The sequence below is a fragment of the Pleurodeles waltl genome, chromosome 1_2 (genome assembly GCF_031143425.1).
Source record: "Pleurodeles waltl isolate 20211129_DDA chromosome 1_2, aPleWal1.hap1.20221129, whole genome shotgun sequence".
NCBI classification, from domain to species: Eukaryota; Metazoa; Chordata; class Amphibia; order Caudata; family Salamandridae; genus Pleurodeles; species Pleurodeles waltl.
The window spans coordinates 1,287,460,688-1,287,484,514 of record NC_090437.1 but is presented as its reverse complement, the minus strand read 5'-3'; the positions used below and the strand labels follow the sequence as shown (position 1 = coordinate 1,287,484,514).

Genomic DNA, 23,827 nt, shown 5'->3' with positions numbered 1-23,827 from the left:
ACGTTATGGTATGACACCGCCATAGCTAGAACCTGAGTGTATGAGGTGCTATCTTCTGGGGGCAATGGTTTTGAAGGATAGCCGTCTGGACTGTTATCAGAAATGGGATCATCGTAGAGGTCCCATGGGTCGACATCATCTTGGTGTGAATCTGCAGAGTGTACTGGAAACTGTGCAGTAGGGGTTATAGGTGGAGAGACAGTCAGGTGAGGAGAATAAAGAGGAGACTGATGAGGTGAGAATTGAGGAGGCTGAGGTTTTTTGTTTGGGTTTTGGCACTTTAGCTGGTGGCTGATCAGTGTCCAATTGTCCTTGAAAGGCTAGCTTCCTCTTCGTTTTTAGAGGAGGTGCAGTTAGGATCTTGCCAGTGTCTTTATGAATATGAATTCTGGCCTGCCTTTCGTCAAATTCCTCCATTTGCGCGAGTTCCTCTGAAAATCTATGGCTTTCTTTAAGTTGTTTGGAAAGTCCATGCTCCTTTGTGTATATGGGTCTTTTCGGCTCCGAAGCTGGTTTCCTCGGGATCGTAGATGTTGGCCTCGGCTCCGAGAGGGATTTTTGAGGCTTTGACTCGACAGGTCGGTGTTTGCCTATTTCAGAGCCTGTGCTTTGGCTCAAGTCCGAAGGCTTCGATGGCGTGGCCTTTCTCGGTACCGAAGTTGTTGCTTGGTCACCGGAAGTCTTTTTGCGGGTGGAGCCATGACCTTCCGGCAGTGGCATTCCCAAGGCCTTGTGTTTGGGCTTGGATTGGACAGGGGCAGGCGTACTCACGTGCTGTCCTGCCATGACCGGTCTGTCCTCCTCGGACTGTTGCTTGGAGTCGGACCCCCGAACGGAGACTGCAGTGTGCTTAATCTCTAAGACGTTCGGTGCTTCTCGACACCATTTCCAAACTTCGCGCTCTTCTGTCTCGTAGAGTCTTCTTCGAGCGGAAGGATCTGCAGGCCTCGCAAGTATTCCCTCGATGGTCTGGAGATAGACAAAGGTTACAGACAAGATGTTGGTCCGTGTATGAGAACTTGGCGTGGCACTGAGGGCAGAAGCGAAATGGGGTCCGGTCCATGAGGCTTCGATCGGCCCGACCATGCCAGAGTTGGGCGCGGGTGCTCCAAAGGGCGAGTAAAGGAGCTGGACCCGCCGGTACCGAAGTGTCGATGATAGATGGTACACGATCGAAACGATACAGACGAATTAGGGAGTTTGTAGTACTTTTCCAACTCGAACTACCGGAGCGAAAAGAAACACGTCCGAACCCGATGGCGGAAAGAAAACAATCTAAGATGGAGTCGATGCCCATGCACAATGGAGCCGAAGAGGAGGAGTCACTCGATCTTGTGACTCGAAAACACTTCTTCGAAATAAAACAACTTGTAACACTCCGAGCCCAACACTAGATGGCAGGACCTATGCATAGCATGTGTATCGACAGCTGCACATGATATATATATATGGTGTATGTGCATACACACACACACACACACACACACACACACACACACACAGTGACTTTATTGCCACATGACATAAGGTAATACAGTGAGGTTGTCCAGCTTGTTAAGTAGTGTTCAAAGATGCTAAATCTCTGCCAATTAAAAATCTGGATTCCACTGGGCTGTAATACCTTGCTCAATCTCAAAATGGATAAAGACATCCCTCTTATATTTTGTGAGGGAAGTCTTAAGTACTTCTACCCAACTATGGCTGTACCACCACTAATTCACCCTGCTTGAAAATTTAACAGGGTATCCAGTATCACAAATGATTCCTTTCCATGTACTATATGATCATCTGAGGCAATTTCGGGGAAAGTCATTGCAGGGCTTGGTAGCTTTTCTACAACCCTGTTTCTCCTACAGCCTGTTGTTTTAAAACAGGGGAATGATTGCACTTAATTAATAGGGTGCTCCGAGACACTCACCTCAAGCTTAATTTCATGGAAAAAGATTGAGGATGAGGGATGTCATTCCAGGATGTCTTTCTCCTTAACCACTCAGCTACATTTGATACAATTTATCATGGTGACCTGCATTCCAGATTGGGCAATATAGGTATTAAAGAAACTGCTATAGCTTAGTTTAAATCCTTTTCCCCCAAAAAAACAAAAAAAACTGGCCCATCTTCAGCTGAATAATAAATTGTGTGCACACGTTTATGATACACAGCTGATCTTTGACCTTTTGTAGAACACAAGTCCAACTAAAGAAGGTGAAGTACCTCAGGCCAAAAGCCTAGTGGACACAAGAAGGTGCGTGCCAGTTAATTACTTGAAGCTTAATCACAAAAAACTGAACTACTTTTAACTTCACCAGAAATCAAGGCTGATGATCTACAATAGCCCACTATTATATGCCAACCTCCTTCCCCTTCTTTGTTTGTTAGTAACTCAGGCATGTTTATTAATTCCAATCTAGGAATTTCAGCCCAAGTAGCCAATATAATGAAGTCCTGTTGTATTTTCAATGACTTGGACCAATCTCCCCACTCCTAAACAAAGACCTGAGAATTCATGTTGTAAGTGTGTTAATTCAGTCAAGGAAAAACTATGATAATTCAATTTTACTTTGCACACCGAAAAAAAAGATGACTTATTTTGTGTTAGCAATTATTGCAAAATATAGCAGTATGATTGCTTTGTGACATGACAAAGCTTCTCTCATGTACAACCAATAGAGGTTTCTTTTTGCTAAGTTTTTAACAATTGTACTCAAAACTATTTACACCAGTCTCCATGTCCATGTTTTCTGTCACACCCCATCAGAAATCTACGATTTAATCAATATTTCTTTTAATGAGTACCGTATGTACATACTGCTACCTTTTGAAGTTAGGTATTTTCAGTAGCAGTGGCCAAACTAAGGAATGCACTCCATTTATATCTCCGGAAACCACCCATTCTACTACTTACACAACGTCTTTAAAAACACACCTGATAAACCAATATCCTATTTTTAGCAACATTACCACCACTAACAGTAGTGCCAATAAACGTCTGGTGAAGAGTGCACTTTATGAATATGTAAATAAACATTATTTGTTAATATGGGCTATTCACGAGGGTCATTGCTGTGGTTTTGTGCAAGACGGACATGTAATGTTAAATGATGTGTCTCAAATTACCAGTGTAAATGATCACGGAAGGAGGTGGTTCTCTACATTACAACCAAGGAAAAGCACTGTGCGCTACACATATGTGAATACTTGTCAGCAAAGGCTCCCAGAAATGATGGCAACAGCTAAACAGAACATGATAGATAGATAGATATATATATATATATATATATATATATGTAGAAAGAGAGAGCGAGAGACAGAGAGAGAGAGCTTGCTAGATAGAGAGTGTGAGAGAGCTAGAGATATATAGATACATATTAACCAATCAAGCGCAGCACAGCGATTAGGTGGGAAGCACACCGTGCAGGAAATGACACTCAAAAGAATGTATTTCATCTACAATCAACCAACAAACATGGGCCATACATTTCAACAGGGAATTTTTTAACACAACTCTAAAGCCAAAACTAACTTCTGCTCCAAAATTGAAAAGTGACAAACCAAAGTTTAAAGCAATTACCCTTTACCCTGGGCTTTACAGTTTAACAGTTTTCCTTCAACTAATAATTTCTATCACATGTTTAAGAAAGAGGCAATTTTAAATGAATATGTATTTTTAGCGGTTTAGCCAATTAGTTCAATGTAAAGAATGTAGAGAGGCTGGGTCTTGTAGAGCGGTATAATTTTGCTGTAGAAATGCTAGCACAAACTGACTTTGATGTAAGGGCACTTAAAAAGTTCCATTTAACATAAGACTCTAGACATTTTACAATGAAGTATATGCCACCCAGCCATGGCAATTATTTTTAAGTTCAGGTGTTCTGCAAACAAGAAAGCAATAAAAACTAGAAAAAATGGGCCTACATGGCTATCTCGGAGAACTACTTACCAGGTCTCTCACAGATACTACCATTTATTTGCTGGATGCAAACAGCTGCTTTCAGTCCCATGGATGTAGGCTCCGCTAAGTACCCACAAAATCCAGCATCACTAGGTTCCCCTGGCAGCCAATGGAGCGAGGTATTTGTAAATGGTGACATATCTTCCCAGCACCAATAAGACACGTTAATCTTTCTTAGTCCAACCCAAGGAGTCAAATTTGTTTTAGGCTATTAACCAAAAAGAAAAAATGGTATCATTATAAAATCAAAATAGAAATATTATCAAACGCAGGAATGTGAAATGAAGTAAACAATGAAGTAAACAAAGAGCATGTCTATATGTACACCACAAGAAAGTCAACCAGTCATCAGTAAATTGAATGTTTTAACTTGAAATTAGCCTTTTTTTTAAATACTACACTTCACCTGCTTCATGTTTCACTTGGGAACTATCCCAAACTTTACATTAGCGCACCAATTATTTTTGTTTTATATATTAATTGTCTTACAGTGAAACTGCAGAGACCCAATACATACCCTTTGCGTAGAAAGCAGACACTCAATACAATAATATTCAACAAAGGGGAGGATGAAACTGATGTACTATGCTGTAGCATAACTACCTGAAATTACAGCAAAATATTACAAGGAATGTAACGCAGCATTTAGCACTATTTTTTTTTCAATGGACAAGAGGATGCATTTTGTGCTAAGCAAGTAGCGCTAAATGCCCCAGAATACTAACAGAAGCAACCAGCAATCATTCGCACTAAGTTTGTTTTTCCTGTGCTCATGTGGTAAGATTTTTGTGGCATATTACTCTGCGCAAGTGTGCATACTCCTAACTTTCAGTAATTCGATTTTCCAGCACCTCTGGTATTTTGGCCTACCACCCCGAAAGCCGCTGAGGCAGGCAGAAACCAGAGAGCCTGATCACTCCAGAGTGCAACCCAGACAAGATGGCTGCGATTGGGCGAGGCCTGCAGTGAACCATAGACAAATAGCCAATACACAGGGGCTGCCTGCTACGTTTGAATAGGGCCCTCATTACAACATCAGACACCAGTGTTAAAAACCTGATCTGGCGGGAAGGAAGAACACTAAAAGGAGGAACTTTGTGGTTAGGCATCACTCGCGCAGCCACCTCTCCTGACTGGTGTGTGAAGTCTTCTTTGTAAAAGAGAACTGAGGGCTAGTTTGGAATGGCCCCAAGAACTACTGGTCTATGGACACAGCAACAGGGCTTAATGAATAGCGCACTTGCCACACTACAAGGCCTAAGGAAAAATGCAGAGGCGCACGAAGCCAAAAGCTCCCCTCTGCTGGACATGAGATGACACTAACCCCGCACCTGTGATACCAACTCCCCTACCCCCTGAAGGTACTGGCTATTCAGGACTAAACATATACAGATGTTCTGACAATACCTACCAACAAACATCTAAATTAGACCTGCCGCTGCAGGGACTTATCAAACTCAGATATTTAATACCCTGGTCATCTGGAATCCTCAAGCACCATTATTTCCAAGGTCTAACCCCTCTTCTACAGCACTTTCAGTCCCATCCTGGAACGTCAACGACCTACTGACCGTATCAAGCGGACAACTGTCCTTCAGTACAACAAGAGCACCACACCTGCTGTGCTCATACTGACATTTACTAGTGTAAAGATGTCCCTTTCTTGGACGCTTCAGTAGGATCTTCTAAGCAGGGTTAATAGAAGGCCGGGTGGGGGGTTTGGGGGGGGGGAGTAGGGTATTATGAATACTGTAAGCAGGAATTTTCCTCTGGTGGTTTTGCCAACTGTTTCTGACCCCCTGTGCAGATATGTTGGACCAGAAGGTGTCCTTTGAGGGAAGCATTACAACTTTCTACCTCACACGCTCCAAACCGGCCGTGGATGCTATAAAAAAAAGAGTTATTCTGAACCTACTAAAAGGCATTACTAGTCTAGGAGTAGGCTTTAATGCCTCTCTCAACCCATCTATAGATTCAACAGGTGTCCCATTCCAGCTGTTTGTAGAGATCCAGAGATCCAGAGATGGGGCGATGTGATGCCTGGAGAGTGAGACACCTGCAACCATGGGAGTACACACATACTTTGGCTCTACATAAACTGATGTCCCATACAGATCTACTTTTTCCATAGGAAATTCCCCACACGATGACAGTGGCCATCCCCCCCCCCAAGAGGGAATGGCCTTTTTAATGCGTAGTGCCTTACAATTGATGAATGCTCTGACTATTTGTTGACATAGCTCCAATCTTATTATGACATAAATCAAGGCTTTGTCTCCTCTGTGAGCACACTTTAGGCAGCTGAAAAAGTTACTAAAATGGGGGAACCTTGGCAGGGGCTTTAAGGCCTATATCAGGCAAAAAGGACGAGATAAACAATGTCATTTAGTTGAACTTGTAGCCCGGATCCTGAAAATGGGTGGCTTCACTCATCCTTCATTGTCAACTTGAGCTTGATAAATGCTGGCTGGCTACAACAGGGATGGCTTCACGGATAATTCCAGAGATTCTTGACCAAACAGGCCAGAGGATTTGCAATCAGTGGAAATTGCCACAATACTTGCCAACTATTATCACACACACTATGCCTCACAACAATGCTCCCAGCATTAAAAGGTCAAGTCTATCCTTACTGAAATGCTGCGCTCTTCATTTACAGCATCCTCACAGAAGAAGGTAAAGACAGGAGATGCATTACATTACATGATATGATATAAATCTGGGCAAAACAGTGGGACAAAATGTGTTCCCTCTTGAATATTATTGCAAATTCCATGAGATTCTGATCCTCCCTGACTGCTTGACCTGTACAAAGAGGTCGAAACACAAAACACTTATCATCCAGAATTAAACTTAGGCGCTACTGTGGTCATTTACAAGCCTGAGCAACCTGTAAACCAGTGCAACTAGTACAAACCTATCTCTCTGATTACTACAGAGGTTAAAATATTCACTAATGCCCTAGGATAATAGACTTGTGAGGGTTCTAAATAAACTGACACACTCGCCACTGCATACGTCCAGTGCATGTGGCACTGTCACGCCTTCCCCACATTCCAGATCTTTGAGATCTCTTGCTTGTCAAATTTGAGAAGGTGATAGATTCAGTTGATTGGTTGCTTCGATAGGGTCCCTGAACATATGGGAATTCGGCCCCAGTTTGGGAGGTATACTCAAATACTTTATTCCGAACAATAAACACATGTATGAATAAACACTTAGACATTTCCAACTCACAAAGGGACAAGTAAGGGCTGCCTTTGGACACCCTTGCTATAGAGCCCCTGCAACGTTTGGTTTGTTGTGATGCTCTAATATGGGGATGACTATGGGAAGGTGGAGTGGGAGAAAGAGTAGTATTATATACTGATGATGTGCAGGCCAACCCTTACCCATCAGGACATTGTCTTCAACACATCTCGACTTATAGGAAGAGGCTTTTAGGCTCTAAGTAAACAAATGAAATATTGAAATCATAACCTGGCAGAACTCTCAATTAAGCATTTGAGCTTCCGAACACCTTGGTATTTACACTGTTTTGGAACCTGATTGTTGTAACATAGTTCATATAAAAATTCAGGATAACTCATAGGAAGATATAAAATAAAATAAATATAATAATCATTAGAAATAATAGTTAATTAGAATTAGTAGATAGTTAATTAGAAATGGTAGATCCTTCTCCCATGTATCTGGCAATGTGACATTCGGAATGTTGGGTACAGGAGGGCAGATTAGAATGCTGGTGGAGCTGTGAGAGGAGAGGGGACAAGAAAAGCTGTGTGAAGGAAATTGACAATTGAAGCAGTGGAGATGGAAATAAAGTCTGACTCCTAAGAACCGTATGCAGTTTCCGACTTTATATCACTGATGTTAGGTGGAGCCTTAGCCTCCCCCCCCCCCCCCCCCCCCCCCAACTAAAATGAAATATGATTTTCAGAGATAGTCCAAACTCCTGCTCTGTATACTTGGCACAAAAGTCCTGTTCAAAATGATGACCCTCCCACAATTTCTCTATGCTCTGCAGACCTTTTAGAGGATAATCCCAAATAAATGGTTAAAAAAAATAATTAAAAAAACTGAAAAACTTTAAAAACCATGATTCACTCATTTATGTGAATGGGCCACCCTAATCGAATAGAAGTATATGATGGAGGGATGGCGGATGTACATTTATACTTCTGGGCATCACACATTTTGATAATCAATGACAGACTGGGTCATTTCTTCCTTCACAAAGCCAATCAAGCTGAATATTCTTAACTGGTCCTCGATAATATTATAGGACTCATTTACGAAAGAACCATCCCCAAATACCTCACAAAGGTTACCCAGTACGTCTGAACTGGCGATCAGCACTATGCTCGATTGGGCAAGACCACAGATTAATACAAGAGCCCACGCTATGGCACGGAAGATGGTTGAAATTTACTGCTTAACTACCTGGGTTTAGCAAGTGGCACAAGACTGACATTACAAATCTGGGAAATGTTTGGCAGGGATTACACATGAAGTCATTTCTGAAACTTCAAACACTTCGCCCTCACCAAAAGCCAATTTTATAAATACCTATAATGTTGGCTATGCCCCCTCACTAGCTACCAGACCGAGCTTTCAGAACTCCCGCAATATAACCTGCTGGAAGCAAAAATCATAATAGGATGATTGGAGAAGAATGGCATAGCCCAGGTTTATCTTATTTTAATTATCAGTGTTTCTGCTAGACTAATAACTCTATAAAAAAAAAGAAAAAAAAGGGAGGAATGGATTGGGTCCTTCAATGATACGGACTGGGGAGATGCTAGGATGGCCCAGTCTGAGATTGCTACGTTGACACATTTTAGACTGATTCATCTAAAGTATCTCCACACAATATACTTTACACTTCAACTTCTGTGACATGCAAATAGACTAATAGACTCTGCCTCCACCTGTTTCCACTGCACAGACCAAAATGCTGACTTTTTGCATGTGCTCTAGAAATGCCCTAAAATTGCCAAATAGTGGCAGTCAACACAGAGTGATAATGAGAATTCGGGAATTTAAAAAAATAATAATAATAATAATAAAAATTAAAAAAACAATGAAACCAACACCTACTGTGGTCCTGTTTTGTATCCTTGATGACCTAAGAAGGACCAGTGAGAAGCATACTCTGATAGTAAGTCATGAGGAATGGTTTCTTACCTGTAATCCTAGTTCTCTCTCAGGGGAATCTCCACTGAAATCATAGGCACTGAAAAGCCCTGCCCACGTCCAAGTCACAGCCACTTTGCCTTACTTCAGAAAAGTCAAGAGACATATGTGACATAATGCCAATCTTAATGCCTTGCTATAAAAACTAGAAGGAAAAAGGGTAAAACCCTTTAAAGCCACTTCAGTAAAGTGAATTGACCTTTTTTTTTTTAAAAGTCCTTCACAAACACTTTTAGCTTCTTTTTGAAGTAAGAGATAGGCTAGTATATAGAAATGTGCCTGTATAGGCTACAGCAGTGGCAACAATGAGATTAGGATACTGTGCCATTAAGGGATTCTTGACCTTCAGTGTCCCAACTTGACCTGCAGCTGGCAGTTTGCTCAGTTCTTTTTTCTGGCTCATGCTGACAGGATCCTGAGCCTGCCTTTTGTAAGGTTTTTTTTCCATCAACAATTTTTATCTCAGGCTTTTTACAGCAGATTCACTCAATGTCCTTTGAGTTTAAATGTTTTTTCAAATGTTTTCCTGACGGAAAGTATATCAAATATTTTGCAAAATCAAATAGCGAACTGCTAAGAGCACGGCAGGAAAATGACAAAAACAGACCAGCACAAGATCTGTATCTTATGTTAGACAGACTCTTGTGACCTCAAGATGCGTCATCAGTGAAAGACCATCCCCAGGCAAACTGAGGGAGAACGATAAGATTCGCATCCATGGCCTAATGGGCCACTGCATAAGACAAGATTCCTTGGTTGGAGAGTCTTCAGAAGGGCGAGGAGAAACTATTACCTCTACAAGTGCCCTTATGCTCAGAGAACTCCTGCAGAGGGAGATCCAAAAGGAGAAAATCTGGCAAAAAACAATGTTCCCGTTCGAGGATGAGAACAGACGTCAACAAGACGTACAGCACCTACTTGTTCATCATCAAGGGCTAAATACTCACACTAGGATCTAGTGAGGGATTCCCAGGACCACTGGAATTATCGGACTACGTCGTTGCGGTGTTTTCTGCATAGTTATGGATCTGCTACATTTGCCTAATAATCCATCGTCTGCTGCATAATCTGCAGATTGTAACAAAAAAATGTATTCCTAGCTCAAACAGTTCAAAAGTTTCTAATATCGCAGCAACATATGTTCATGTGCAGTGGAAGGCCGTTGGCAAAGGTTCACTGGTGATCTTTCTGTTGCTTATTGCTAAGTTTGGATGTTAAACTTGTACTTATGAGGTGTAACCTACGCCCAGAGAGTGTTAAGTGTAAAAATGATTAAATAATGAAATAATACTATCAGAAAATGTGATACATTATGCTGTATAAGTTGCCTTTTCTTGCTGCATAATTTAGTCAACCCTGCTGCACAATATGGCCCTCTCCTGTTGCTTAGTTACAATAGCCCTGGGGATTCCCTGCAAGCCACCGGGATCTTCAAGATCTGAGAATAACCCAAAAAGTAGTGGCAACGTAGTCTATTCAAGAAAGAAGGCTGGAAGAGCAAGCTGCAGGGTTGTGTACCGCTTGGAGTGGGCGCCTCCAGGGATAGCGACCTCTCAACAGGGCGGAAAAATGTTTAAAAGGGGCAGGTAGCGTTTTGGTTCTTTGGAGCATGACTTCGACATGGACTGTTGCAGAATAAATAGAGCAATCGAGATGAAGGGGAATGGGTTCTATTCGGTCACTAGTATGCGAAAAAAAGAAAATGGGTCATGCCATGTATGACATATACAGTATCCAAGCGCTATATTAAAAAAAAAAAAAAAAATTAAAGAAGCAGCTTCGAGTTCCTCAATTTAAGAGTAACATTTATAATCAAGGCTGTAAGGAAATGCCTATTTCTGTATGGTCAACTCCAAGTTTTGGAGACTAAAAGAGCAGTTTTTAAATTGCTAACTCGACCTTGCTATTCAAAGCAATGGCAAAGACAAGTCCACCTTTTTAATATATGCAAGTCACCACTAAGGTAGGCCTAACGAGCCTTAAAGCAGCATGCTGTCAATACTGATATGCAAGATATATTTTTAAATATTCTATAAGTAAAAACAAGTCAGTAAAAAAAAAAAAACTCACAACTTGTTTTTACTGTGGAAAAGGCTAATTTCCCAACCGAAGAGTGCAAAGTTGCAAGTTGCCACAGCAGTAGTGCTTACTTCTGATGGGGACTATGATACAGTAAGGTATCAAACAACTCTTTACCATAGGCCCGACCTGACGCAAGTCAAGATTTATGTAACTTGCTTCAGAGTGCAACTTTTACAAAGTTGCCACTTTGTTGCGCTAAATTATCTGTGCCCATCCACAACTGCACACATGGTCTGTCCCTGTTCTTCTAGAGAGACATGCATATGTCTTCCAGGAAAGAAGACAATAGCTGGTTGTTAAGGAGCGAGGAGTTACCTCTCAGTGGCAGGCAGCCACACAAGTCTTGCCCCAAAAGGCAAGCAAAGGAGAAGCTAAATTTAAGAGCAAATGAGAAATACTTGGGAGAGGGACTGCCCCAGTGTTTAGGTAGACAGGTTGGCACTCTGGAAGGATAGGTGAAACCAGTTGCCAAACAGGTTTTCCAGGGGTGTGAAGCCCCCTTGGTAGCCACACCTCTGGGTTGGCTGAGGGAGCTCTGGATGCCAAGAGAGGTGTCCTGCTATTTTGAAAGTGGGCAAAACTGTGAATCCTGGGATAGCTAGGAGGTTACATTACACAGGAAGAAGTCATCAGGAGGAAGGGAACCTGGCAGCCCATTGGCCCACAACTTCCTACCCAAGGGCATTTTCTGAGCATAAAAAAGGGCACCTCTGGCACCAAGAACCCAGATCTCGTTGGACTGTAAAAGATGACCGAAGGAGAACTGCCCTGCTGCACCAAGTACCAGAAGAGACAGGCAGCACCACCATGGACTGCATCTGCTAAACCTGGTGGTAAGATAAGGGACTATGCCTGTTTCCTGCTCCAGGAGAAGTTGTTTCCAGAGCCCAGCTGAAGCAAGAGAATCCAAGGATCAGTTGGCTAACACTGCACAGGGTCACAACAGCTGAAGAATCCTGCTGCAGCATGTTGGTAGCCCAGATGTTCACATAACCGCTACTCGCCACTGTGTAACACCAGAGGCCAGGAACCAATGCTCAAAGTTGCACCAGTCTGTTGAACCCAGCATAGTCATCGGAGAGCAGCGAGGTCACACAGAAGACACGTTACTGCCTAAGAAAGGATTTGACTAACTGTGATACCAGGAGACTAGACTTCCACCATGACCGAGGGGACTTTGAGGGACATCGACCCGTGCGGCCAGGACAGCCTCATCTCGCCCATGGCCCCCAAAGAACATCTGAAGGAAGAGCCCTGTAGCAATACATCCACAGCATGCTTGAGCATCTTCAGCATCCTGAATCCCTTGCATCAGGACACTTTAATAGGAGTTTATGGCAAGGAGATAAAAGTGCTCGGAACTTACTAAAGACTGCTTCTTTCTCTAAGGTAACTGTTTCTATAGACCTGGCTGCTCCCTGCCAGACTTGAGTGCCTAAAGTATCTGTAAGTAACTGCACTGATACTTACCTACTTTTTGCTGATAAAGTTTCTAATTGCCAAATTTGGTGAATTTGCCAATGCTTCTTTGTGGTTAAATGAAAAGTGCATATTTAATATACCTTGTAAAGTATGTATCTCTGGACCCCCTGGTGGATCCTTTCCATTTTGGTGTTGAAAAACACATAAAATAAGTCTATTTGTACAAACTGGGTGTCAGATTTCTTGAATGCCTTGTGTATTTCTTCCATGGTTTCAGTGCTGTTTAAATGCTGAACAAGTGCTCCTTTGTGTAAGCCTTGCTGTTCAGATACGGAGGTAAATATACTGGTCCTAAAGGGGTTGGTAGTTGTATGAAAAGGTGGAGCTGCACAATCACACCACATTATGCACCCCATTTCCTCACAAAGGCTGATTCCAAAACCCAATTAAGATTTTAAAAAAATTGAATCTGGAATAATTGTCTCATAACCACAGCTACTACGAAATTTGAATTCCCTACCTAATCAATTTCTTTTGCACAATGGGATTGCTGTTCATGACGAATGAGTGTCATACACATTAGGCAAAAGAGCTACCTAATTCTATCCTGATGCATTCCAGTGAACATAAATTAAAGCCATGAAGAGTTAAAATGTGGTTTCTGTCCCATATGCCGATATTCTATTTTTGCTGCATTTGATGAAAAACAATTCAAAAGAACTTACGTCAAGGCAGGAAAAATGTTTAAGACCATGTCCAAATAATGGCATTTTCATTGAAAGTGGTGTTAATCATCACTTCCTATTCACATCACATGAACGGGGAAGTACTCACGGAGACCTGCATATTCTGTAGCTGTTTCAGAACAAACTCCACTTTCTTCGGGGTTGTGAGCGAAGCCAGTGCAGCATTATGAGTCCGACAAGCCAGCTTATTGTTATCATAGTTATCTTTTGATGAAGTGATCTTCAAGCACGAACTCCCAACTAAATTCCAGTTAGCACCACAGACATTATCTGGAGAAACAAAGTGTCACATGATTAAAGGGGCAACATCTGAAGAGGCCAAACCAAGTTTCCAATGCATACGTAAGGAATATGCATTCTGCCATTACATTATAAGTTACACAGAAATAAAGATATTTGCAAAACCAATTGGTCTCCAAATTTTAAACAGACTTTGAATGCCCTTGAAAATCTGCCGTTGGCACTTTTCTGATGAAGGCTGCGGTAGCTTAGGATGTTAATGAACGTCAGTCGAGTGACACAGAAGTCACTGGTGCACAGAGGCGGGTACAAACACAGTAAACCACTGGGCTAATGCAGATCAGACATTTTTCAACTTTAAACCTGAGTTATAAAGTGCAACTTGTGCTGAAAACAGAGATTTGCGGCACTAAGTGCAAGTTTAGGGGCAGCAGCAATTTATATGCTAAGGTGGCCAAGAACATATTTTTTGCCAAAAACCCCACTTCCAGGTTCTCAGTAAACCTAGGACTGTTAGATTTAAAATGAAAGGATCAGGGGGACAGAGCTCCAAAGTCTGGTCCATGCAGCCTCTACCGAGCCTCCTACTAGCTGAGTGGTGCGATACAGAGATGTCAGCCAGGGGAGGTTAACTCGTTAAGTCATCACAATGGCCAGGTCTAGCATATTTCCCAAGGCCTAGAACAATCATGATAATTCATTCTGAATGCTAAAGGTGTGATTATACATTATCAACGCCCCTTTCCTACCAGTTAACATATCAGCGGGGAGGTAAATGGAAAATTCCAAAATTCTCCGAAGAAAGAAAGAAAGAAAGAAAGAAAGAAAGAAAGAAAGAAAGAAAGAAAGAAAGAAAGAAAGAAAGAAAGAAAGAAAGAAAGAAAGAAAGAAAGAGACCACTGCAACTTAAAGCTAAGTGATCTATTCCAGCAACATGGTTTAATAAAAAAGGGTCCCACATGTTTCTTCTGATTAACACAAACACATCAAAATTAATTTTTATATTAGGAGTGAGACACGGAAGAGGACAACACTGCCCATCTTAACATCATGAAACATGTATATAGAAATCACACAAATTATGCTCGACAGGAATGTTTCTGCAGTAGAGACATACAGGTCATTGACATGAACCCTCACAGGTACAACTCAACGTTTCATTCTTCTAAGGTCGAATACAGTTTTAGTGGGTCATTCTCTATGTTGCATCTTGGGCAGGCTTTCAAGGCCATACTAACATACATGCATTTTTATTTTGATTGTTTCTTCATGCCTTCGAACATTTTATCCACAATTATCTTCAGGACAGTAGTTGGCTTTTAGTATTGTGCACTTTTGCCTTTCCTACTAATCCATGGTAAAGTGCTTCTGCTTTTCTCTTCAAATATGGTGAAATCTGGTAAAACCCAATTGGTACATTTAATTTTCTTGTACGTCTCCAGTACATGGTACTACATGTACCCGGAGGTGTGTTAATTAAATGCTACTAATGGACTGCAGCACTCATTGTGCCACCCACTAAAGTAGATTTAAAATATGTGTCAGGCCTAACACTGCAGCCTGTAGTGTAGTTGGGGGTCGTTTCTGGCTACTCACGGGCTCGCAGTCGCCGGGGAGTCCTCCCTGTAGTGTTGGTTTTCTGAAGGTCGAGCCAGGGGCATTGGGTGCAGAGTGGAAAGTCTCACGCTTCCGGCGGGAAACGTGAAGTCCTTAAATCCGTTTCTTTGTTGCAAGAAAGTTGCAGATTGTTGAACAGGGCCGCTGTTCTCGGGAGCTTCTTGGTCCTTTTAGATGCAGGGCAGTCCTCGGAGGCTTCAGAGGTCGCTGGTCCCTGTTGGATGCGTCGCTGTTGCAGTTTTCTTTGAAGTTGGGAGACAGGCCGGTAGGGCTGGGGCCAAAGCAGTGGTCGTCTCCGTCTTCACTGCAGGGCTTCAGGTCAGCAGGGCTTCAGGTTAAGGTTGCAGGAATCTAGTTTACTAGATTCTGGGGAGCCCCTAAATACTGAATTTAGGGATGTGTTTAGGTCTGGGAGGGCAGTAGCCAATGGCTACTGTCCTGGAGGGTGGCTACACCCTCTTTGTGCCTCCTCCCTGTGGGGAGGGGGGCACATCCCTAATCCTATTGGGGGAATCCTCCAACCACAAGATGGAGGATTTCTAAAAGTAAGAGTCACCTCAGCTCAGGACACCTTAGGAGCTGTCCTGACTGGTGGGTGACGACTCCTTGTTTTCCTAATTATCTCCTCCAGCCTTGCCGCCAAAAGTGGGGGCAGTGGCCGGAGGGGCGGGCATCTCCACTAGCTGGGATGCCCTGTTGCACTGTAACAAAGGGGGTGAGCCTTTGAGGCTCACCACCAGGTGTTACAGTTCCTGCAGGGGGAGGTGAGAAGCACCTCCACCCAGTACAGGCTTTGTTCCTGGCCACAGAGTGACAAAGGCACTCTCCCCATGTGGCCAGCAACATGTCTGGTGTATGGCAGGCTGGCAGAAACTAGTCAGCCTACACTGGAAGTCGGGTATGTTTTCAGGGGGCATCTCTAAGATGCCCTCTGGGTGTATGTTACAATAAATTGCACACTGGCATCAGTGTGCATTTATTGTGCTGAGACGTTTGATACCAAACTTCCCAGTTTTCAGTGTAGCCATTATGGTGCTGTTGAGTTCGTGTTTGACAGACTCCCAGACCATATACTCTTATGGCTACCCTGCACTTACAATGTCTAAAGTTTTGCTTAGACACTGTAGGGGCATAGTGCTCATGCACCTATGCCCTCACCTGTGGTATAGTGCAGCCTGCCTTAGGGCTGTAAGGCCTGCTAGGGGGGTGACTTATCTATGCCACAGGCAGTGTGAGGTTGGCATGCCACTCTGAGGGAAGTGCCATGTCGACTTAGTCTTTTTCTCCCCACCAGCACACACAAGCTGTGAAGCAGTGTGCATGTGGTGAATGAGGGGTCCCTAGGGTGGCATAAGACATGCTGCAGCCCTTAGAGACCTTCCTTGGCATCAGGGCCCTTGGTACCAGGGGTACCAGTTACAAGGGACTTACCCGAGTGCCAGGGTTGAGCCAATTGTGGAGACAAAGGTACAGTTTAGGGAAAGAACACTGGTGCTGGGGCCTGGTTAGCAGGGTCCCAGCACACTTTCAAATCATAACTTGGCATCAGCAAAGGCAAAAAGTCAGGGGGTAATCATGCCAAGGAGGCATTTCCTTACAAATAGGAATTCTTTTCACTTTAAAAACGGAACCATTTGTCAGTCACCAAACATGAGATGCCTTCAGAGTAATACATTTGCTGAAAATCCTAGTAGTAGACTCGGCGGCCGCCGCCACAACTCAAATGGAGGGGTGGGGATGGAGTAGGGTGGCACGAGATGAAGATAAAAAATAATTTAAAAAGCAACAACAAAAAACTCACTTACCGTGCCTCTATTGCTGCTGCCTCGCTCTTCCTTCCTCTTGTGGTGGGACACCAGCACAGGCTCCCCAGCAATCCTGACACTGCTTTCATGGTAAACTTAGGATTTGTCTGGATCTTGTCTTAGGAGCGGACTGCCGCTCAGACAGTCTTGGGGTCTGTGCAGTTTTGCCAAACCAGCTATTAAACACAGCCGGGCTGGAGAAACCTAAGTGCACATGTGTGTTTGGCCAGCCTCAGACGGCCAGCCAAACACCCATGTGCACTTAGTGAACTCTTCCCTTTCCCCCCCCTCCTGTGGCCTAGCCAAACCCATCCCTGCAGTGCTAGCTGTGTCAGAAGCAGAAAAATAAAACAATAATATAGTTTCTACTTCTGGCTCAGCCAGTGGGGTGACGCTCCTTCATCAAAGCAAAGACCCACCCTTGAGCAGGCTTGAGGCTAAATGGCAAGGCTTTAAGCCAAAAATAACACCAGTTCACAATAAATGGCAAAACATTTCTGTAATGAGAAAGAAAGGTAATGATGAATAGAGAGGTTGAAGTAGAAATTCTTTAGAATACTATACCTTCCTAAAGATTCCTCACCCTAATAATATCAGGTGCCAGACTAAAAAGCAGAACATTTCCACTAGCAGTAGCTCTCTAGCGCCAACAGGAGTAGCAGTGCGACTAGTTGAGGCCCCACTTGCCCAGTGAAGTAACGACAATCTACAAACAGCACAATCTAGCATACTGATGTCAATTCCTTAATTTGTTTGCAGATAACAAAGGTGTGTCAAGAGGAACCAGAGGTTAAAAGCAAGGAAACAACAGATGTGTAGGAAAATGGCTCCCTGTTGCAGTTACCCCCCACTTTTTGCCTGATATTGATGCTGACTTAACTAAGAAGTGTGCTGGGTCCCGGGCTAACCAGGCCCCAGCACCAATGTTCTTTCACTAAAAAATGTACCATTGTTTCCACACTTGGCACACTCCTGGCACACAGATAAGTCCCTTGTAAAAGGTACCAGTGGTACCAAGGGCACTGTGGCCAGGGAAGGTCCCCAAGGGCTGCAGCATGTGCTGTGCTACCCTAAGGGACCCCTCACCTAACAGATGCACACTGCCATTGCAGATTGTGTGTGTTGGTGGGGAGAAAAAGACAAATTCGACATGGCATCCCCCCTCAGTATACCATGCACACAAAATACTGCCTGTGGCATAGTTAAGTCACACCTCTAGCAGGGTTTACAGCCCTAAGGCAGGGTGCACTAGACCACAGGTAAGGGCATAGCTGCATGAGCAATATGCCCCTACAGTGCCTAAGTCTATTCTTAGACATTGTAAGTACAGTGTGACCATATTAAGTGTATGGTGTGAAAGTTTGTCAAAAACGATCTCCACAGCTCCATAATGGCTACACTGAATACTGAGAATTTTGGTATCAAAAACTTCTCAGGATAATAAACCCACACTGATGCCAGTGTTGGATTTATTACAAAATGCACACAGAGAAAATCTTAGAAGATGCCCCCTGTATTTTACCCAATCCTTCAGTGCAGGACTGACTGGTCTGTGCCAGCCTGCCACTGAGACGAGTTTCTGACCCCCTGGGGTGAGAGCCTTTGTGCTCCGAGGCCAGAAATAAAGCCTGCACTGGGTGGAGGTGCTTAACACCACCCCCTGCAAGAACTGTAACACCTAGCAGTGAGCCTTAAAGGCTCAGGCTTCGTGTTACAATACCTCAGGGCACTCCAGCTAGTGGAGATGTCCACCCCCCTGGACACAGCCCCCACTTTTGGCGGCAAGTCCAGAGGAGATAATGAGAAAAACAAGGAGGAGTCACCTACCAGTTAGGACAGCCCTTAAGGCGCCCTGAGCTGAGGTGACCGCTGCCTTTAGAAATCCTCCATCTTGGTTTTGGAGGATTTCCCCAATAGGAATAGGGATGTGCCCCCCTCCCTTCAGGGAGGAGGCACAAAGAGGGTGTAGCCACCCTCAAGGACAGTAGCCATCGGCTACTGCCCCCGAGACCTAAAACATCCCCCTAAATTTAGTATTTAGGGGCGACCCAGAAATTCAAATTCCTGCATCCTACAACAAGAAGGACTGCTAACCTGAAAGCCCCGCAGCGACGACGGAGACGACAGCCATATCGGCCTGTCTCCAGACTCAAAGAACCTGCACAGCGACGCATCCGACAAGGCCCAGCAACCTCTGAGGACTCAGAGGACTGCCCTGAAACCGAAGGACCAAGAAACTACCGACAACAGCGGCACTGTTCACCAACAGCAACATCTTTGCAACAAAGAAGCAACTTTTAAAGGACTCTCTCTTCCCGCCAGAAGCGTGAGACTTCACTCTGCACCCGACGCCCCAGGCTCAAGCTCCAGAGAACAAACACTGCAGAGAGGACTCCCAGGTGACTGCGACGATGTGAGTAACCTGAGTCATCCCTCCTGCAGCCCCACAGCGACGCCTGCAGAGAGGATCCAGAGGCTTCCCCTGACCGCGACTGCCTGGCAACAAGGAACCCGACGCCTGGACCAAGCACTACATCCGCTGCCCCCAGGACCGAGAGGAACCAACCTCCAATGCAGGAGTGACCAACAGGCGGCCCTCTTCCTAGCCCAGTCGGTGGCTGGCCCGAGAAGCCCCCGTGCCCTGCCTGCATCGCCTAAGAGACCCCCGGGTCCCTCCATTGCTTCCTATAGCAAACCTGTTTGTGTCTTATTATCTAATTTTGCCACTATTAACCTCTAAGGGGAACCTTTGGACTCTGTGTACACTATCTCTCACTTTGAGATAGTGTGTACAGAGCCAACTTCCTACAAGATGTAAAAGTTGAATATCTTGGAAAATGACTATGAACGGTACTCTCAGAAAGTGAGCAGTGAGTACTCTCCAGGAAGGTAAAGTACCCACCAGATATTACAGACTATGATGAACAGTTTAGACAGATTCCTCACCTTATGAATGAATCCAAAGCAACAACCCCCAGAAGGCAATTAACCAAGAAAATCATTAACTCCAAACCTAACAAGGCATAAATCACACTGAGCCAGCGTCCTTAAGCAATGCTAGGCAAATGTATGCAGAGTACACATGGACATGACGGCCAAATCAGCAACCAAGATATCCCTGTTGAGGGTAACAGAAGGGACATAGCCTTTGTCAAGTGAGCAGGAATGTCAGTCTGAGAATATCTATTGGCAAGGCTTATCACATTTTAATAGTTCTTTAGGTCACTGCTTTGCACTTTTATTTCGCAGCAAAGCGTACGAAAAGTTGGTCATGCAGCTGCTCTGGTCTTATCAACGAGGGAGAAGCCAGTCTGAATAGGAGCCACCCTGTAGAATCACTCGTCTGCTGAAAAATGAGGCAGGAGAAAGACAGATGGAAGAGTGACGGATTGGCCATATATAAAGATTAGACTATCTTTGGCAGAAACAAGGGGGAAAGCTGATAGGACCAACTTGTCAGGGTAGAAGATAGTAAAAAGGCGGTTTCACTATGAGGGATCCAGCGCTCACACTTCACAAGCTGAAGTAACTGTCAGCAGGAAGGCTGGCTCGACAACTGAGAAAAACTTACTGACTGTTCATCGGCACGAGCTGTGATGCTGAGAGTAAAGTTAGATTTAAGTAATATGGTGTCAAAATGTAGGCATCAGACCAAACACACACACAGCAAAGGAATGAGCCACGTGGGCAACATGAACAATGACGGCTGGTCAGGGAGGCATTAAAAGTGTCACCATGTACATTTTCAAACTAGAACTCAGTAAGATATTTTGAGTGAAGCCAAGTAGAGGATGTTCGAGGCAAACCTCTAAAAGGGCATCCAGACAAAAATAAAAACATATCCTAAAGACCCACAAAGACTTGGAAGCTGGTTTCCGAGCAGGTAGGTTGACATCCTCCACTTCAGACGGAAATCCAAAGGCCTCTAATTGGCACCACTCAATCACCCCACATGCAGGCATTAAGTGCAACAATCAGTAGAGGTGAACAGGCCCTTTTTACCTGTGTCACTGGAGTGAGGCCTACAGGCTCAATCAAGTAATGTGCCGTGGCACGTACACATCTCACCTGAGGCCTACATCAAGTTAGTATGAAGCGCTGTGCAGCACAAGTGTGTAGTTTGTATGTGCTGGACGTATGTGTGCCTGTGAATGGTACAATACGTGGAAGATTCTGGGTTCTCTTTTGGGAGACCCAGATTGACTGGAGGAACACGAGGGGATAATAGAGAAATGCCCCAGAGAGATCTGTAAATTGCTGTAGTCAAGTGAGCTGGGTGGGATACAGTGGAGGAAGGAGGACCAGGATCTTAAGTACACGTCAAAGGGTGCTCTTTGATTCAGAGAAAGTTGCCTAGGAAGATCTCAGGAAGGAAATGGGTCTGATAAGGGAATCAGAGGGAAGGGCTGGGGTAACCTTTTGATGCACATATCACTGTAGCAGACACCCAGGGGTGAACCTTGTGTCACTACAATGGCCTGTTGCGGGGCAATCAGATTTTGACATGGATTATAGCCCGATTAATGAAGTCGCTGAGCGGAGAGGCTGCCGTGGTGACCTGTGTGGGCCGAAGCCCTGACTGAGGAGTCAAAGGCAACTTATCATTGCATCAGAGGTGCACTGAGGATATCCAACTGCTGTCCCTGCAGAGCCATTTGTGTAATTCACTGAAGGAAGCCGCTGCATCCTTCGTGCGAATGAGTGGGATGTTTTCACTTGCTGGTGTTAGTAGGACTGATCCAGGGCCGAAAAGACGTGATTAACTTTTCTGCCACATAGCGATTCGGTGCTGGAATGCTTTTAACTTTTCTAGAATGAGTTGTAGTGGGACTTCTGAGACTCAAAGTGCTAGTGGGGCCTAACCCAAATGTCGCCTATAGTGAATGGGGAACAGGCAGCCATTACTTGACCAGGAATAGCAAGGTCCCGGTTACATACCCTGACAAGAATCATCCGAGAATGAAAATAAGAAACAGGCCAAGAAAGAGAAAATCTTTCGGTTGCAAGGATTTTTGTTGTGTCTTGCCCAATTTAAGGTCAGAGCCACAGTAAACACCATATTTTCACTCCAAGCTGAAGCAGTCAGAACCTTTCTTCAAACACTGATTTCCTCTAGGCAAGGAGGACAACATATGTAGAGACTAGCATATAAGGAACACTAGTTTCATGCAGAGTTGGGACGAATTCTTGTCACACTGAACGCTTGATGGGAAGTGTGAAAATTGCCAATGTTGTCCAGTGCAGCGTCATGACAATTCTCAGTTTTCATAATCGTCCTCAAGCAGGCGAATAGATGACATACCAATGCTGACGAACTGGAGTTTCAGGTAAACAACTAATTTCAACATCTCACTCCTCAAGAAACCCACCATCACTCACCTGTCCTCATTGGCAACATCACTGAAAAGTATTGTACACTTAGCTCCAAAATTGCTCAAGTGCCATAAACTTCCTACACAAATACTCCTCCCAAGGTCAAAGTCAAGCACCTGTTGATGGAGGAAAATGACAGAACAAGCATAGCAAATGTACTTTCTGCCTTTACCCAATCCACACCCCCATGAAATGAGATGTGTGTAATTTTTCCTAGAACGACTTTGAGGGACAGAGAGATATTTGATACTGACACCTGTGAAAGTGCAGGGTAAATCTGGTACCTTCTAAACTTGCTCTTAAAAAAAAAGAAGTAATTCTTGGATGTTTTACCATTTACACAGACCTTCCTGATTAGTAATAGGTTCACCGGGACGTTCTGAGCCTACCAATACGGTTCAGACATCAGCGCAGTCAACTCCTTCTACATCAAAGGAAATATATGCTCCTGGAAGCTTGTGGTAAAATTGAGTAAAACATTTTCATAAAAGGTGGTTTTAAGGAATTAGGAGTTTCTTGGTTGGAGGTTTGAGGGACAGAGTTTTAGAAGGTGACAATTAAGGGATTCTACAAGAAGTAGCAATTCTAAGAGAAGCAGGCTTGGTTTTGTCAATCTTCTGTAATACATGTTAACAAGACACCTTGAAAATAAGAAATACAGCCTATCAGGAAACAGAGGTCATACTCTGAAAATACAAATCAAAATCAGCATAATGAAAGAAAGTAAGCATCAGCAAAGCTGATAATAGTTGGGTGGTTGTTTTGTCCACAGCAGCTGTCCTAGGAAGAAAATACCCTAATGAAACAATTTCAGCTACAACAATCTGGATACTAAGAGCATCTCAGAGTAGTGCCATGAACAGAAAGCTCTAGCAGAAGTTATTTGGAGCATCACAGAAGAGGTTTATGTGAAGGAATCAGAAGCACAGTTTGAGTTAAAAGTGGTGACCTTAAAATATTAAATTATTAAGTTAGAAAATAACTTAAAATTGTGTATAATTTGACAAAGAGGCAGCATTGTTACATTCCTAAGAAAGTCTATGTGGATGCAAATCTTTATTTTATGAACAAACTGTGTACCTCCCACAACATGTTAATGACAGTAAAGTACAACAAAATAATGTACAAGGGTGACCATAAAGAGCAATATGTCCAATTGCATCTGAAAAACAAAAAGTCCATAAATCAACAATAAAGATGCTGTCATGCCAGGAAAGCAAATATATCTAAGTTAACATACTGTCTTTTATCAAATCTAACAAAAGCAATAATTGAGGCCCAACTCTATAACCCAGTGGTGCAAAAATAAATAACTAAATAACTAAATAAGACAACGCGGCCATGGTGAACAAACTGTCCAAGCAATGGCAAACCATGAAAAAAAAGGAAAAACC

At 43.6% G+C, this 23,827-nt stretch overlaps 1 protein-coding gene across 2 annotated transcripts in view; it reads right to left on the bottom strand.

Annotated features, from left to right (window-relative positions):
- ATRN (attractin) overlaps positions 1-23,827 on the bottom strand; it is a 670,776-nt gene that overhangs the window by 454,962 nt on the left and 191,987 nt on the right. The window contains exons 15-16 of one of the 2 annotated variants that reach the window (XM_069205063.1): positions 13,493-13,668; positions 3,941-4,160 (exon numbers count right to left, since the gene is read on the bottom strand). In XM_069205063.1, the coding sequence (XP_069061164.1) occupies positions 3,941-4,160; positions 13,493-13,668 (396 nt within the window). Of the gene's footprint in view, positions 1-3,940; positions 4,161-13,486; positions 13,669-23,827 lie in introns of both variants that reach the window. The other variant, XM_069205055.1, reaches the window with a different exon arrangement.